General features: G+C 41.6%; 1 protein-coding gene across 1 annotated transcript; it reads left to right on the top strand.

Moving 5' to 3' along the window:
- The first annotated feature begins 543 nt into the window (after positions 1-543).
- On the top strand, positions 544-6,556 carry LOC139153867 (Golgi-associated RAB2 interactor protein 6-like). Its single transcript, XM_070728279.1, has 4 exons — positions 544-701; positions 3,787-3,986; positions 5,180-5,408; positions 6,233-6,556. The coding sequence occupies exons 1-4, from the start codon at positions 549-551 to the stop codon at positions 6,554-6,556; spliced, it is 906 nt and encodes a 301-aa protein (XP_070584380.1). The 5' UTR covers positions 544-548.
- The last annotated feature ends 7,957 nt before the right edge of the window (positions 6,557-14,513 follow it).

Below are 14,513 nucleotides of genomic sequence, written 5' to 3'. Positions count from 1 at the left end.
TTTTACGCCCCTTACCGCCTCCCCGTGACCAAAGGGATTAGGAGAAATTAAATGCCGGATTGACAGCCAAATTAGCTTAATTAAAACTAGAAATTGCTGGACACCCCCTATCCAGGAGTGTGGAGTAGGCGAAAAAACCATAGAAACTAAAAGCATTACGGCCACCAAAAATTCCTACTCGGCCCCCTGTGGCGACTGTCTCATCGCACTGCATAGAGGGAGGGCAGGCGGGTGCCAACCAGACAGGCCAGCAGCAGCGAGACAAAGAGGAGGCGAGCGGCACTCTGCCCCTTTTATATGGGGGAAGCCACTCGCTCGCCTCTCGGACGCTTGTCATGCCCTGCGACTGGCACGGGGCATGCTAGGGACACAGGGAGCGGGGGGACACGTCATCCCCGTGCGCCTGCTCCCCCCGCTCCCCCTAGCTGCCTTGATCCAGCATTGTGCTGCGGTGCTCCCGGTGTCACCGCAAATGCCGCTGGCCTGGAGGTGGCCAATGGTCAGTTTTCCCATTTTCTTTGCGCAATGCTGGTTTAGGATGAAGAACGATGCTACGTTCCCGGCTGTCCAGTGTCTCATCAGCAGGAGACTATGGCAAAGGACTTTTTGGCGGGAAAATGGGACCTTTGCAAAAACAGCTTTGGCATGGAGAATACGACTTACTGAAGTTTGCTCCCATGTTGGAAAGTGACTTTGTGCAGGTAGGTCTAAAGATAATTTCTGATTGCCAGATGTTTGTTAGTTTTGTCACTTGCCACCAACCTTGCCTATAGAAAACATACTTTTTTAAAATTAAGTTTCTGATAGCAGAATATAGCAACCTATAACAAATTCAATATGTTACAATAATGGAAGCAGAAAGACCTTCTGAGTGGATGAGGATCATTCCCCAAATGGGACCTTCCAAACTATCCATTTGTTTCCCTCCTCCCATTTGCTCAGGTGCCTTTCTACTGTTTTTTTGCAGTGGAAAAACCCTAGGACTACATTTCATTTCATTTAAAAATGTATAAATTGAGGGTATTTCCTCTAGGTACACAGTGGAAATATTTGTAAAAATATAAAGGAAATAAGGAATAATTTTGCTATATAAGAAATACAGCAATTAGCGATAATTGTGGCAAAGATTAAATTGATTTTATTTATTGAAAGAGAAAAAGGGGTGAATCTGAACAGTAGTACAAGCAGGGATAGGCTGCTGCCCGGATGGAGGGGAACACAGTGAGATAGCGAGAATGGAACTCCACCCCAGAGCACCCAATTTGCACTGAAAGATGTTGAAAGAAAATGCAGGGTGTCCTGCATCAGCCACACCCATAGTGTGGTAGTAAAATGTTTCGTAGCCCTTTACTAAGTACAAGTAAAGGGTGGGTGGGAAAGAGATAATTTCCTACTTTTTCTCCTGCCTGCAGGTTCTAAATAAAACACTATTTTTCTCACGGAAGAAGATTTTAGGTTGGCATTTTACATTATAGAAATCTTCTTGATAAAGGAACCATCCAAAATGTTCAATAAATAATCGAAGACATCCAGTACAACAGCTGTTTCTGTGTTTTATCAGTTAGATAATGGCATGTACAAATTTAGCAGATGAAAAGTTGTTGTCGTTAGTACCGGAATATGGTGATAAGGGCTAGAATTGATTTATTTTCTGCTTGCCAGGCTTCAATTAAAGAGCAAAGAAGAGTAACAGGAAAATAACTGGTGACTGTAGGACCACAGTTAAATGGATCCAATGGACTTAATTATCCAAGCGCAACAGTCCATGGGACCGCCTTCGGGACCGCCTTCTGCTGCACGAATCCCAGCGACCGATTAGGTCCCACAGAGTTGGCGTTCTCCGGGTCCCGTCGACAAACAATGCCGTCTGGCGGGACTCAGGGGAAGAGTCTTCTCTGTGGTGGCCCCAACCCTCTGGAATCAACTCCCCCCCAGAGATTAGGACTGCCCCCACCCTCCTTGCCTTTCGCAAACTTCTAAAAACCCGCCCTTGTCGCCAGCCATGGGGAAATTGATTCCCCTCGGCCGCTTCATTTTATGTATGGTTTGTTTGGGTTGTATGAGTGTTTTTAATCAAGGTTTTTTTAACTGTTTTGTTTTTAATCATTGGATTTGTATTTTATATTCCTGTTGTGAGGCGCTCCGAGTCTCTGAAGAGGGGCGGCATACAAATCAAATCAAATCAAATCAAATCAATCAATCAATAAACAAATAAACAAACAGTCACCCCTGAAATGAGCTGATTCTTCTTGATCCTGGAATCCTCCAACCAGTTAGGTTGGCAGCATTTAGGAAGACTCCCATCCTTTCTTAAATGGCACCTCAAACTTTTCACCACCTGGAGAGGTGAATGTTCAGCAAATCATGTGCATGCCTCCCTTTACCCTCACTGCCCCACATTCCAGAAAAAGTTCCATTTGTGGAATTTCTGCCATCAGGGGAGCATGAGAAAATAATGAAGTCTGCCCAATGGCAATAAAAACAGTGAAGGCAGCTTCTCCGCCTCTAATGAGTCTACGGAGAGGGGCAGCATACAAATCTTCTACTACTACTACTAGAAACATAGAAACATAGAAGTCTGACGGCAGAAAAAGACCTCATGGTCCATCTAGTCTGCCCTTATACTATTTTCTGTATTTTATCTTAGGATGGATATATGTTTATCCCAGGCATGTTTAAATTCAGTTACTGTGGATTTATCTACCACGTCTGCTGGAAGTTTGTTCCAAGGATCTACTACTCTTTCAATAAAATAATATTTTCTCATGTTGCTTTTGATCTTTCCCCCAACTAACTTCAGATTGTGTCCCCTTGTTCTTGTGTTCACTTTCCTATTAAAAACACTTCCCTCCTGAACCTTATTTAACCCTTTCATATATTTAAATGTTTCGATCATGTCCCCCCTTTTCCTTCTGTCCTCCAGACTATACAGATTGAGTTCATTAAGTCTTTCCTGATACGTTTTATGCTTAAGACCTTCCACCATTCTTGTAGCCCGTCTTTGGACCCGTTCAATTTTGTCAATATCTTTTTGTAGGTGAGGTCTCCAGAACTACTACTACTACTACTACTACTACTACTACTACTAATAATAATAATAATAATAATAATAATAATAATAATAATAATAGCAGCCTTGATTTTAATAAATTAGAAAGTGAATCTATAATGATTTTGGCTATAATAAGTGTTACCATCTGATAATAACCCAGAGAGCCTGCTTAAAAATTGTAATCCTAATCATGAAGTGGTCAGTCTTCCTTCTCGTTCTAAAATCAATTTGAAGAGAAAAGACAGAGTTAGGTAAGGTATTAGGTAACATGGATTCGAATATTTAAAATTTGATTTGGTTTGTGTAATAGATAATAAGGTGACACTGAATGATGGGCTAGAAGAGGGAAAACTGTACCATTGTCACAGAGTCTGCCCAGATGCTTACTCGTCAAATACATTGGCACCATTCTCCATCTCAGCATAGCTACTGGAGGCTGAAACTGTTTGGAGTTTGGGGGTCTCTAGAGACTTTTGTCTTTTCACCCCATTTGTAAAGGAAGCCTGGATGGATGCAGAGAGCTTAAACTTCTGAATAGGAAGATCCATTGTTCCTATTCGATTCATCTAGATCCAAGAAATACCTGTATTTACAAAATTAAAAACCTCAGCCACGTGAAATCCTATTGAGGGTTATTTCATCAGGGGGCCTGAAATTCTGGAGAGAAGAATCACCTGCTTACTTGTCTTCACAAAAGGGCTGCCTCTGCATTAATCCTGATTTGTTCTCTGCAGATTAACAAGCGAGGAGAAGTGATTGATGTGCACAATCAAATTCAGACAATGACTGTTGCAGTAGCCTGCACAAGCCCCAGTCTGCTGGTCCCCAATGTATTACTTCTGGCTCGTCCCCTCTTTCCCCTTGAAGAGTCTCTTCCAAAGATTAAATCCTTATTTCATCCACGCCACCCAGTTAAGAAATATGAGCTCACCAGGTGGGTTTAGTTTTTCTCTCTAAGATAGATGCTGAGATGTAGTCTCATCTTTCTTAGATCTTCTACTATAGATTGGCCCCTCTTTTTATGGACTGGGATTACTTACTTTCTGCAGAGGTAAGAATCAAATAGACTTGGGCGTCAAACTGGATTTCTTCGAAGGCTGGATCACCATTATAGTTCTCCATGGGCTAGCTGGAGGGGTGGGGAGGTGAGACGGACTCCTCCTGAAGCACTCTGTCAGTCAAAATGGAGCACGGGACAACTCATTTTCAGCCTAGACTGCCTCCTGCAACACCCTAATGGCCAAAACATTGGTCCTTTGATATTTCCAGGCCAGCCCCACAGGCCAGATTTAAGCACTCCTGAAATAGACCAAGAAAGTGTGATTAGTCATTAATCCCAGTGACCGATTAGGTCCCACAGAGTTGGCCTTCTCCGGGTCCCATCAACTAAACAATGTCGTTTGGCGGGTCCCAGGGGAAGAGCCTTCTCTGTGGCGGCCCCGACTCTCTGGAACCAGCTCCCCCCGGAGATTAGAACTGCCCGCACCCTCCTTGCCTTCCGTAAACTCCTTAAAACCCACCTTTGCCGCCAGGCATGGGGGAATTGAGATATCTCTCCCGGGCCTATACAATTTATGTATTGTATGTTTGTATGTATGTCTGATTAATAATGGGGTTTTTTAAATGTTTTTAAATTATTAGATTTGTTATGAATTGTTCTATTGCTGTTGAAAGCCACCCCGAGTCTACGGAGAGGGGCGGCATACAAATCTAATAAATAAATAAATAAATAATAAATAAATAAAATGTTGCACAGCAAAAGACAAGACCCTGGTCCAAGTCCAGGTTTATACCTAGACATGACTAAATAACTTTGGACCTGTCATTCTTTTTCCCATAACATGCTAGTGCCATTTTATATGGTCTTAATAAACTTAGTGCCAATTGTGCTTTTTGAACAATTTTTTTCTCATTCACTAGGAGATGAGTTAATTATTTTGTTGCATTAACTCAGAGATGGCAGAATATTGTATTAAAGATTGTTAAATTGCTTTAATTTAATGAAATGTACTGAACGAAACCACAGCTTTCAAATAGTAAAATTATTCACTGGTGCTCTAATAGCTGTAAATATGAAAAAGTTGTCAACTGTGTTCCCTGCCCCTTGCCTTCCTCCCCATCTTGCAGGCTCTTTCCTCTGTGTCTGGTTAGGATCTCAGTCCACAATCCAAAGAAGATGCAGCTACGATTCAAGTTGGCAAGTGGCCGTACTTTTTACCTGCAGCTTTGTCCCCAGCCCAATGCCCAGGAAGATATCTTTGGCCTATGGATCAAAGTTGTCAATATGCTGCGACCACCTTTAGACTTGAACATAAAATCTCACCGCAAGGCCAAACGTGAAGCCGCCAGGCCAAAGGTGTACTGTCTTTCTATTGCTAACTTCTGTTTGTTTTTATATCATTAGTAGAATGGCATGTTATGGAATAATATATGCAAAGAGGATCATTCCAAGACATTTACAGTCAAGTTGGAAGGACAGGAACATAGGGAGCTGCTTTATTCTAAGCCAGACTATTTGTCCAATTAGGCCAGTATTTATTGACATTGACTGGCAGATTTTCCTGGGGGTTTAAGAACATAAGAAGAACCATGCTGAATCAGGCCAAAGCCCATCGAGTCCAGCATTCTGCGTCACAGAGTGGTCCACAAATTGTCTTTGGGGATCTTGAGCAGAAAGATGAGCTGGGGTGGCGCAGCAGGTAGAGTGCTGTACTGCAGGCCACTGAAGCTGACTGTAGATCTGTAGGTCAGCGGTTCAAATCTCATCACCGGCTCAAGGGTGACTCAGCCTTCCATCCTTCCGAGGTGGGTAAAATGAGGACCCGGATTGTGGGGGCAATATGCTGGCTCTGTTAAAAAGTGCTATTGCTAACATGTTGTGAGCCGCCTTGAGTCTAAGGAGAAGGGCGGCATAAAAATCAAATGAATGGATGAATGAATGAATGAATGAATGAATGAATGAATGAATGAGTAGAAGGCAACCCCCCCCCTTTCCCTTGACCCCCAACAAATGGTACTCAAGGGAATCCTGCCTGCTTCAACCAACATAGAGGCAGCACATGGACAAAAGAGGAGTCTTTCCCACACCAACTTATACATTGTACAGCTTGGAAAGCATCCCCAAAATGATGCATAAGTAAGATTTATTGCTCACACCTTTCTGGTTCTTGTTTGTTTTAGAGTCCAGCAGGATCCTTAAATGTAGAAGAAAAAGTGAGTGTACAGAGTGTATACTTAGCATCTGAAAGTCTCAGCCTTATTCATGAAGAGGTTACAGGCAGAGAAAGTCTGATAGCGTCCATAGAGAGCCTGCCAAGCTCCCAAGGGCCAAGCTGGTCTCCCATTGCCAGTGAAGAAAAGATATTCGACTTGGACAGCTACCCGCTGGCAGGTGGAATGAGGTCACCGCCACAGCCTTTTGAAAGACCTCCCAGTCACAAGAGCCGAGGCAGCAGGAAGGAGAGGGCTGGAAGCAGTGCTTCTTCAAAGAGGTATCTGATTTAATTATGACCATATTTTTTGCCACAATAACTATAAAAGGACTTGGGTTTCAGGTGGGGAGGTCAAAAAGTATCCTGCTTTTTGGTAAGGTTTTAGCTCTAAACCACCAAACAATTTATAATGAAGTAATAGGTGCACGGGACAGCTGCTAAAGCAATTGAGATATCCTGATTAATAGTGAAACCTAGGTCTTTCAGATGCTGCTCAGCGACAGCTCTCAGCACTCAACCAGTATAGCCAAGACTTGGAAATGTTTCAGGTTGACATTCAGTCACCTCTGGAAGGTCCTCCCTCTTAATAGCTAGAACTGGAAAGATTTCACTTCACATTTCTTCCTGTCAACTTCACATGTTCTTCCTGTCAACGACTACTTCAGCTTCAACCACAACAACACACGAGCACGCAACAGATACAAACTTAAAGTAAACCGCTCTAAATTCGACTGCAGGAATTACAACTTTAGTAACCGAGTAGTTGATGCATGGAACTCACTACCTGTAGTATCGTCACCTAACCCCCCAAAATTTACCCTTAGATTATCCACTATTGACCTCTCCCGATTCTTCAGAGGTCAGTAAGGGGAGTGCATAAGTGCACCAGAATCCATTTCGTCCCCTCTCCTAATGTTTCTCTTTTACTAGTATGTATATAAATATTATATCTTTGCATACCACCAATACGTACGTGACAAAACAAAATTTCTATTCAGCTATGAAGTTCTCAGGTTATATGATAGAAATGTTCATCCACAGCTTTCGTCATTTCTAAAAAGTAATCAAAGGTGCAACCTAACACACTGAAGGGTACCTGTTGGGAAAGCTTGCATTTAAAAGAAAAAAGGAAATACACTATATTTGAGACATAAATCTGGTTTATCCGCAGTCTGAACCAAGTTTAAACCATGATCACATATTTTAAAAAGTAGAGTTTTTTTCTGTTTCCATCACAAAGGGCAAGAATAGCCATCAGCCTGACAAAATTGTGTATCTCTGGCACAGATGATTCACAATAGCCTGAAGGTTACTGGGCAGGATTTGTAGTACAATTGTTTTGCGGTTCTATTTTCTATGAGTAGCTACTATACTTGGGGATCCGAATAGTCCAGCCCACCTGGCGGACAAAGATTGGGCAGTTCTGCAGGAAAGAGGGGTTTGTGTTCTTCAGCCCGAAACAAGCATCTTAGTGTGATTAAAGGAGCAAAGGGGGGTTTCCCATAAAGAGTTTGAGGAGATTGAAAGAATTTTTTGGGGGATTATTCTTTCAGGAAATCCAGTAAGAGCGGCAGAGCCAACAAGAAGAAATCTCGCAAAGGTAAGACAAGCTGTCATCCATATTAAAGTTTGTTGCAAAACTCAAAACCAGAAGCACACTACAAGAGGGGAAAACAATAACAAAAACTTACAATTTTTTATTAAACTACAAAATGGAGGAATAAATTGTAAAGATTGGCTGGGCTAAAAACTTCAGATATAATATAAAATTAGACCAATGGGAAGAATTTGGAACAAAAACTACAAATTAACAAAATCAAACTGCTTGTGAATAAAACATTTATAAGATGTATTATAGATGGCATTTACCCCCAGTTAGATTGGTGAAAATGTACCCTAATTTGATGTCAAAATGTTAGAAATGCGACTACAAAAATTGAACTTACTCCTATATGTGGTGGACCTATCCAGTGATAGAAACATTTTGGTAGAAAATTCGAACATGGTTGGGAGAAATAACTAAATGAAAAAATAAAAAATTCAGAAATATTCCTCCTAGGGATATTAGATCAAGATATAGGAAAGCAATATCATTACATTATACGATACATTCTCACAGCAGTAAGAATCACACTAGCACACTACCATGTGATCCTGGGAAAGCATAAAATATCTATCAATGTAAGTACCATAAAATAACCCTAGAGGTATAAATATGTGTATATATTCTTTTGTTTTGTAATGTATTGTATTATATATTGTTTTACTTGTTTGTTTGTTTTTAAAGTTTATAGTTAATAAAAAATTATTTTAAAAAACAAAAACAAAACTAGAAGCAACTGGTTCAGGTGGATTCATTCATTTCTTTATAAACATAGTAACAGATGAATTTACAACATCACTAGCAGAATTCTTCTTCAATGTAGAAACAAGTAAATGCAAGGAGTGTTAGTTTCATTTCAGCAGAGCAAACAAGCATAGAGTAGTCTTCTATGACTTGTGGACTTCAACTCCCAGGATTCCTGAGCCAATCATTCTAGTTCAGAGAATTCTGGGAGTTGAAGTCCACAAGTCATAGAAGAGCCAACGTTCCCTACCCCTGGAGTAGAGAGTGAACAACAGAGCAGGGTGGACTGAGCCACGCCCAGCCTTAAGCTTAAGTTTTAGTTTCAATTCTCTGCACCGACTCAGAATTGTTTATCTCCCATTGGCTTACTTAATTACTATGCCTATTCATTGGCTGACCTTATTACCATTGGCTCTCGCAGTCATGAATATCTTAACAATCCAAACATCCCTGCCCCTATGGCAGCTTATTCTTGAGATGTGCTCCAAATCAGGGGTCTCCAACATTGGCAACCGTATAATTTGTGCACTTCAACTCCCAGAATTACTCAACCAGTGTGCGCTGTCTGAAAAATTCTGGGAGTTGAAGTCCACAAGTCATAAAGTTGCCAGGTTTGGAGACCTCGGAGGATAGCCAGCATAATGCTTGCATCATTCATCCCCCTAACAGTTGGCATTCCCACGGATGGTTCTTTTATATGTTATTCTACCACCATGTGATCTTAGGAAAGCTTTTTTTTAAAAAAAGAAAAGAAAATCCAACTGCCAACCACAGAATGGGAGAAGGGATCTGCCCTCAGCACCTCATGGGAAGTTGAAGGAGCATTTTATTTTGTTTCTCTGTAGGCTCCAGCCGGAAATCTAGCAAGTTACTCTCTCTTATCAGTTTCTGCTCCTGGGGCAACCGGCAGAGAAGCAAATCCCGAGGCAAAGGAAAGAAACGTTGACCAAAGGGAGACCTTCAGCAGAAGAGCCTCTTCTCCACCTTACTGTAATAAAAAAAACACCTGGTTTTCAATTGAGGTTGTTTTGCTAAGCAAATGATGGTGGTGACAATTATTATCCACAGCTCACATTAGAGAACCCTCTTTCAGCTGTGGCGAGGGGGATGTATGCCCAGGTTCACCTGGTGCACCAGTTGCGGCCCTATCTGGACCTGGACTCACTGCTCACAGTCACTCATGCCCTCATCACCTCGCGGTTCGACTACTGTAACGCTCTCTACATGGGGCTACCTTTGAAAAGTGTTCGGAAACTTCAGACTGTGCAGAATGCAGCTGCGAGAGCAATCATGGGCTTCCCTAGGTATGCCCATGTTACACCAACACTTCGCAGTCTGCATTGATTGCCGATCAGTTTCCGGTCACAATTCAAAGTGTTGGTTATTACCTATAAAGCCCCTCATGGCATCAGGCCAGAATATCTCCGGGACCGCCTTCTGCCGCACGAATCCCAGCGACCGATTAGGTCCCACAGAGTCGGCCTTCTCCGGGTCCCGTCAACTAAACAATGCCGTTTGGCGGGACCCAGGGGAAGAGCCTTCTCTGTGGCAGCCCCGACCCTCTGGAACCAGCTCCCCCCAGAGATTAGAACTGCCCCCACCCTCCTCGCCTTTCGTAAACTCCTTAAAACCCACCTTTGCCGTCAGGCATGGGGGAATTGAAACATCTCCCTTGGGCCTTTATAGTTATGTATGGTATGCTTGTATGTATGTTTGCTTTTAATAATGGGGTTTTTAGTGTTTCTTTTAAATTATTAGATTTGTTATATATTGTTTATTATTACTGTGAGCCGTCCCGAGTCTATGGAGAGGGGTGGCATACAAATCTAATAAATAAATAAAATAAATAAATAAATTATGTGAAGCAGGAGGTGTGGGAAGGGAATTAAGCCAAAAAAGAGGCATGTTTGATAAAAGAGGCATTTCTCCTAGATTAGTTCTCCACAATGAGATTTCACTTCACGTGCGTAGAAATTTTACAGACCTCTGTTTCTAAGTTCAGCATCTTAACTTTATTTATTTATTCCTATCTCATTAAGTCTGAATTCCGATAGCCACTGACGAACTTCAAACTTGTGACAAATGAGGAAGGTCTACCATGTTTCCCTGAAAATAAGACCCTGTCTTATTTTTTTTTAACCCCAAAATAAGTGACCTTATTTTTTGGGAGGACTTGTTCTTTGGAGGCACATGGAGTAAAACAGAGATTTTCTTGCAATTTTATCTGATTTCTAGCTCGGTCTCCCTAACCAGAGGAAATGGTGGTGACTGGCAGTGAAGAAAGTTATCTACCCAACAGTGAGAAAACACACCCATTTGCCCCATCTACAAGATCTTTTTTCTCCTCACATTTACCTCTTCAAAGCAATGTCTCTTCATGCATCCTAATCTGCCCCTGAATACAATCAACATTCTGGATTTTATGAAAAAATAATTTGACTCCTGAAAAAGCTTCATGTTTTAATTCTGTGTGTGGGTGCTGTCAAAGTCCCTGATGAAGACAACGTCTTCAAAGGGGCTAAGAGCAACCCAGCCGTGTGGGATCACTCACGAACGCGAATCCTAGAAAGAAGACTTGGACACATTCTCTCTCTGGGTGAAGTGACATAGTATGGAGCCATGTACCTCTTTTTATTTGGGAGCATGAACAAACGGGGATAATTACACGTACATGTGAAGTGATATACAAACATCCAATAACATAACTTCAAACATAACATATCTTTGAGTCCTTCCTTTCCCACAAACTAATTTCCTAGAAACTTTTCCTTTGAGCAAATGTTTCTCACACCTAATTTCTCTGAAGCCTTCTGCCTTATCACAACCAATCTTCTTAATCACCCTCTCCTCCTGTGTTTGCTTCAGGCAATGTAAATCTCCCCCTTTGATCATATAACATCCTGTCTGGAGTGATGTAAACTTGTTTATCAGTGAGATGTTTATTGAGCCCTTTTGTTTCCCTTCACCAGTAATACAGACTAGGCAAGTTAGTGCCGTCCTATCCTGGCTTATAATGGAATCAGGATAGCAGAGCATTTTTATGCTAGAGGTCCAGATATACAGTGATACCTTGTCTTACAAACTTAATTGGTTCCAGGACGAGGTTCTTAAGGTGAAAAGTTTGTAAGATGAAACAATGTTTCCCATAGGAATCAATGGAAAAGCGATTAATGTGTGCAAGCCCAAAATTCACCCCTTTTGCCAGCTGAAATGCCTGTTTTTGCGCTGCTGGGATTCTCCTGAAGCTCCCCTCCATGGGAAACCCCACCTCTGGACTTCTGTGTTTTTGCGATGCTGCAGGGGAATCCCAGCAGGGAAATCCCAGCATCGCAAAAATGAGCGCTTCGCTGGCAACGGAAGTCTGGAGGTGGGGTTTCCCAGCGAGGGGAGCATCAGTGAAATCGCAGCATCGCAAAAACACCAAAGTCCTCGAAACCCCAGCTCCAGACATCTGTGTTTTTGTGATGCTGCGATTTCACTGAGGCACCCCTCGCTGGGAAACCCCACCTCCGGACTTTTTTTGCCAGCAAAGCGCTGCTGGGATTCCCCTGCAGCATCACAAAAACACGTCCAGAGGTGGGGTTTCCCATGGAGGGGAGCCTCAGGGAAATCCCAGCAGCGGAAAAACAGGTGCTTCACTGGCAACGGAAGTCCAGAGGTGGGGCAACCCAGCAGCGGTGGTGGGTTTGTAAGGTGAAAATAGTTTGTAAGAAGAGGCAAAAAAATCTTAAACCCCGGGTTTGTATCTTGAAAAGTTTGTATGACGAGGCGTTTGTAAGATGAGGTATCACTGTATATAATTATGATATAATCCTATTCTAACATTCATGCTATACTGCAACATCTGTGTTTCATTTTTTGCTAGTCAAGCATCCTCTGTTCTGCATCCCCTTAATTCTTGCATTTTCTTTCTATTTGTCTAAACACATATCAATTGGGAATTGAAGGACACAAACATTTGTTCTGTCACTTTTGCAAACACAAATGCCCGCAGTATTCTTCTCCCAAGTTAATTATAAATTTACCTAAGTTTCTAGCTTAACTACTCAACTCAGTAAATATTTTTTACTGAGGCTTTGCACATGCATAGATGTGGCATGCACATATTTCAGAGCCAGTAGGGAAGGTAAATGGATTTCACCCCGGTACCTTTCTCTGTCACATCTCATTTCTTGAATCAAGCGCAACTAGGTAGGCTTAGATTGCATGTTGTGTGAACTCAGTCCTCATTTGTAATCCAAAAACTGATGAACCCAGTTCCATAAAAAGTTAACCAGGCGGCTAAATAATCAAAAAGAATCAGATTTTTACAATATTTGGAATAAAGTTTATGCATGGTTAAACAAAAAAAAAGACCTGAAAGTATGTAAATGTATTAAAATATATCACTGGTATAGATGTTCTGTTATGTATTAAAAACATGCTGTTTACTCCAAAGTGGGGAAATGGAGCTTGTTGATTGACAGCTCTGTATAAAAGGGAGAGTTGTTAGCCTGGCCCTTTGCTGGGTCCTACTTGTTATTGCAATAAACAGCTGTGTTTCACAAGCCTGCCTCAAGCCTCATCAGTCCCAGAACTAATCACCTTCCTTACTACCATTTGTTTAGTGATTATTCAAAGTTAGAAGGGTACCGGAAAAAAGTGACTTGGGAATGTCTTTCACATTTATGGCCATTAAAGTAGCCCCACAGTCAAGTGGGCAACATTCAGATGCTTGGCAACTGGTTCATATTTATGACTTGCAGTATCCTGGGATCATATAACACTGACCCCTCACATCCTGGACACAAACTGTTTCAACTCCTACCCTCAAAACGTCGCTACAGAGCACTGCACACCAAGATAATAATAGTTTTTTCCCGAATACCATCACTCTACTAAACAAACAATTCCCTCAACACTGTCAGACTTTCTACTAAATCTGCACTTCTGTTCTACTAGTTTTTCTCATCATTCCTATCATCCTTTTCCTCCCACTTAGGACTGTATGACTGTAACTTGTTGCTTGTATCCTAAGATTTTTATTAATATTGATTGTTTCTTCATTGCTTATTTGACCCTTATGACAATCATTAAGCGTTGTACCACATGATTATTGACAAATGTATCTTTTTCTTTTATGTACTCTGAGAGCATATGCACCAAGACAAATTCCTTGTGTCCAATCACACTTGGCCAATAAAATTCTATTCTACTCTATTCTATTCTATTCTATGTAATCATTTTTTGCAAAGTTCTGACAAGCAAAATCAAAAGGCAAGATTTACTTAAGTATGTCATTAATTTATTAACAGCAGTGATGCAATTAACAGAGGCAAGAAAGAACAAAAAACAAGTCAAAACTCAGTCACCCCTCAGCAACAGAAAGTTTGGGCTCAATCGCGATCGTAAGTCGAGGATTATCTTATACAAAGAAAGTGAAGACAAATAAAAGAACAGCATCCAATAAGAAAACAGATCGCCTTTCTTACACAAGAGTAAAGCAAGCCCAGGCATTTCGTAGGGTTTGCACATCTTACGCGGGAGTCTTTTTCCTCCCTCATCCTTGCTTTGCTTTTCTGCGCTTCCAAATTATTTGAAAAAAAACATATTCTAACACTTGCTGTTAGGATAGACCCTACTCTCTCGGACACTAACCTAAGTATGAATATTATTATATTTTTACATACCAGTACTTGACAAACTCGTGCACTTTAAGACATGGGGACTTCAACTCCCCGAATTCCTCAGCTAGCTTTGCTGGCTGGGGAATTCTGGGAGTTGAAGTCCACAAGTCTTAAAGTGCTCGAGTTTGGAGATCCCTGAAAGGCTCGCTTCTTTGAATTGACTCTCTTCCTGCATCACGTGGGTTCATTTCCTCCCACCAATCTCCGAGCTGAATTCAGACGTGCTACAGAAGTAC

The sequence above is a fragment of the Erythrolamprus reginae genome, chromosome Z (genome assembly GCF_031021105.1).
Source record: "Erythrolamprus reginae isolate rEryReg1 chromosome Z, rEryReg1.hap1, whole genome shotgun sequence".
Lineage (NCBI taxonomy): Eukaryota > Metazoa > Chordata > Lepidosauria > Squamata > Dipsadidae > Erythrolamprus > Erythrolamprus reginae.
Note: the sequence above shows the minus strand (reverse complement) of the source record. Positions and strands in the feature narration are given on the sequence as shown.

Excerpts from the sequence above, each read along its gene's own strand:
- LOC139153867 (XM_070728279.1), top strand. The coding sequence starts at position 549 with ATGCTACGTTCCCGGCTGTCCAGTGTCTCATCAGCAGGAGACTATGGC. Across the intron at positions 702-3,786 it reads TGGAAAGTGACTTTGTGCAG|ATTAACAAGCGAGGAGAAGT; the intron begins GTAGGTCTAAAG and ends TGTTCTCTGCAG. Across the intron at positions 3,987-5,179 it reads AAGAAATATGAGCTCACCAG|GCTCTTTCCTCTGTGTCTGG; the intron begins GTGGGTTTAGTT and ends CCCATCTTGCAG.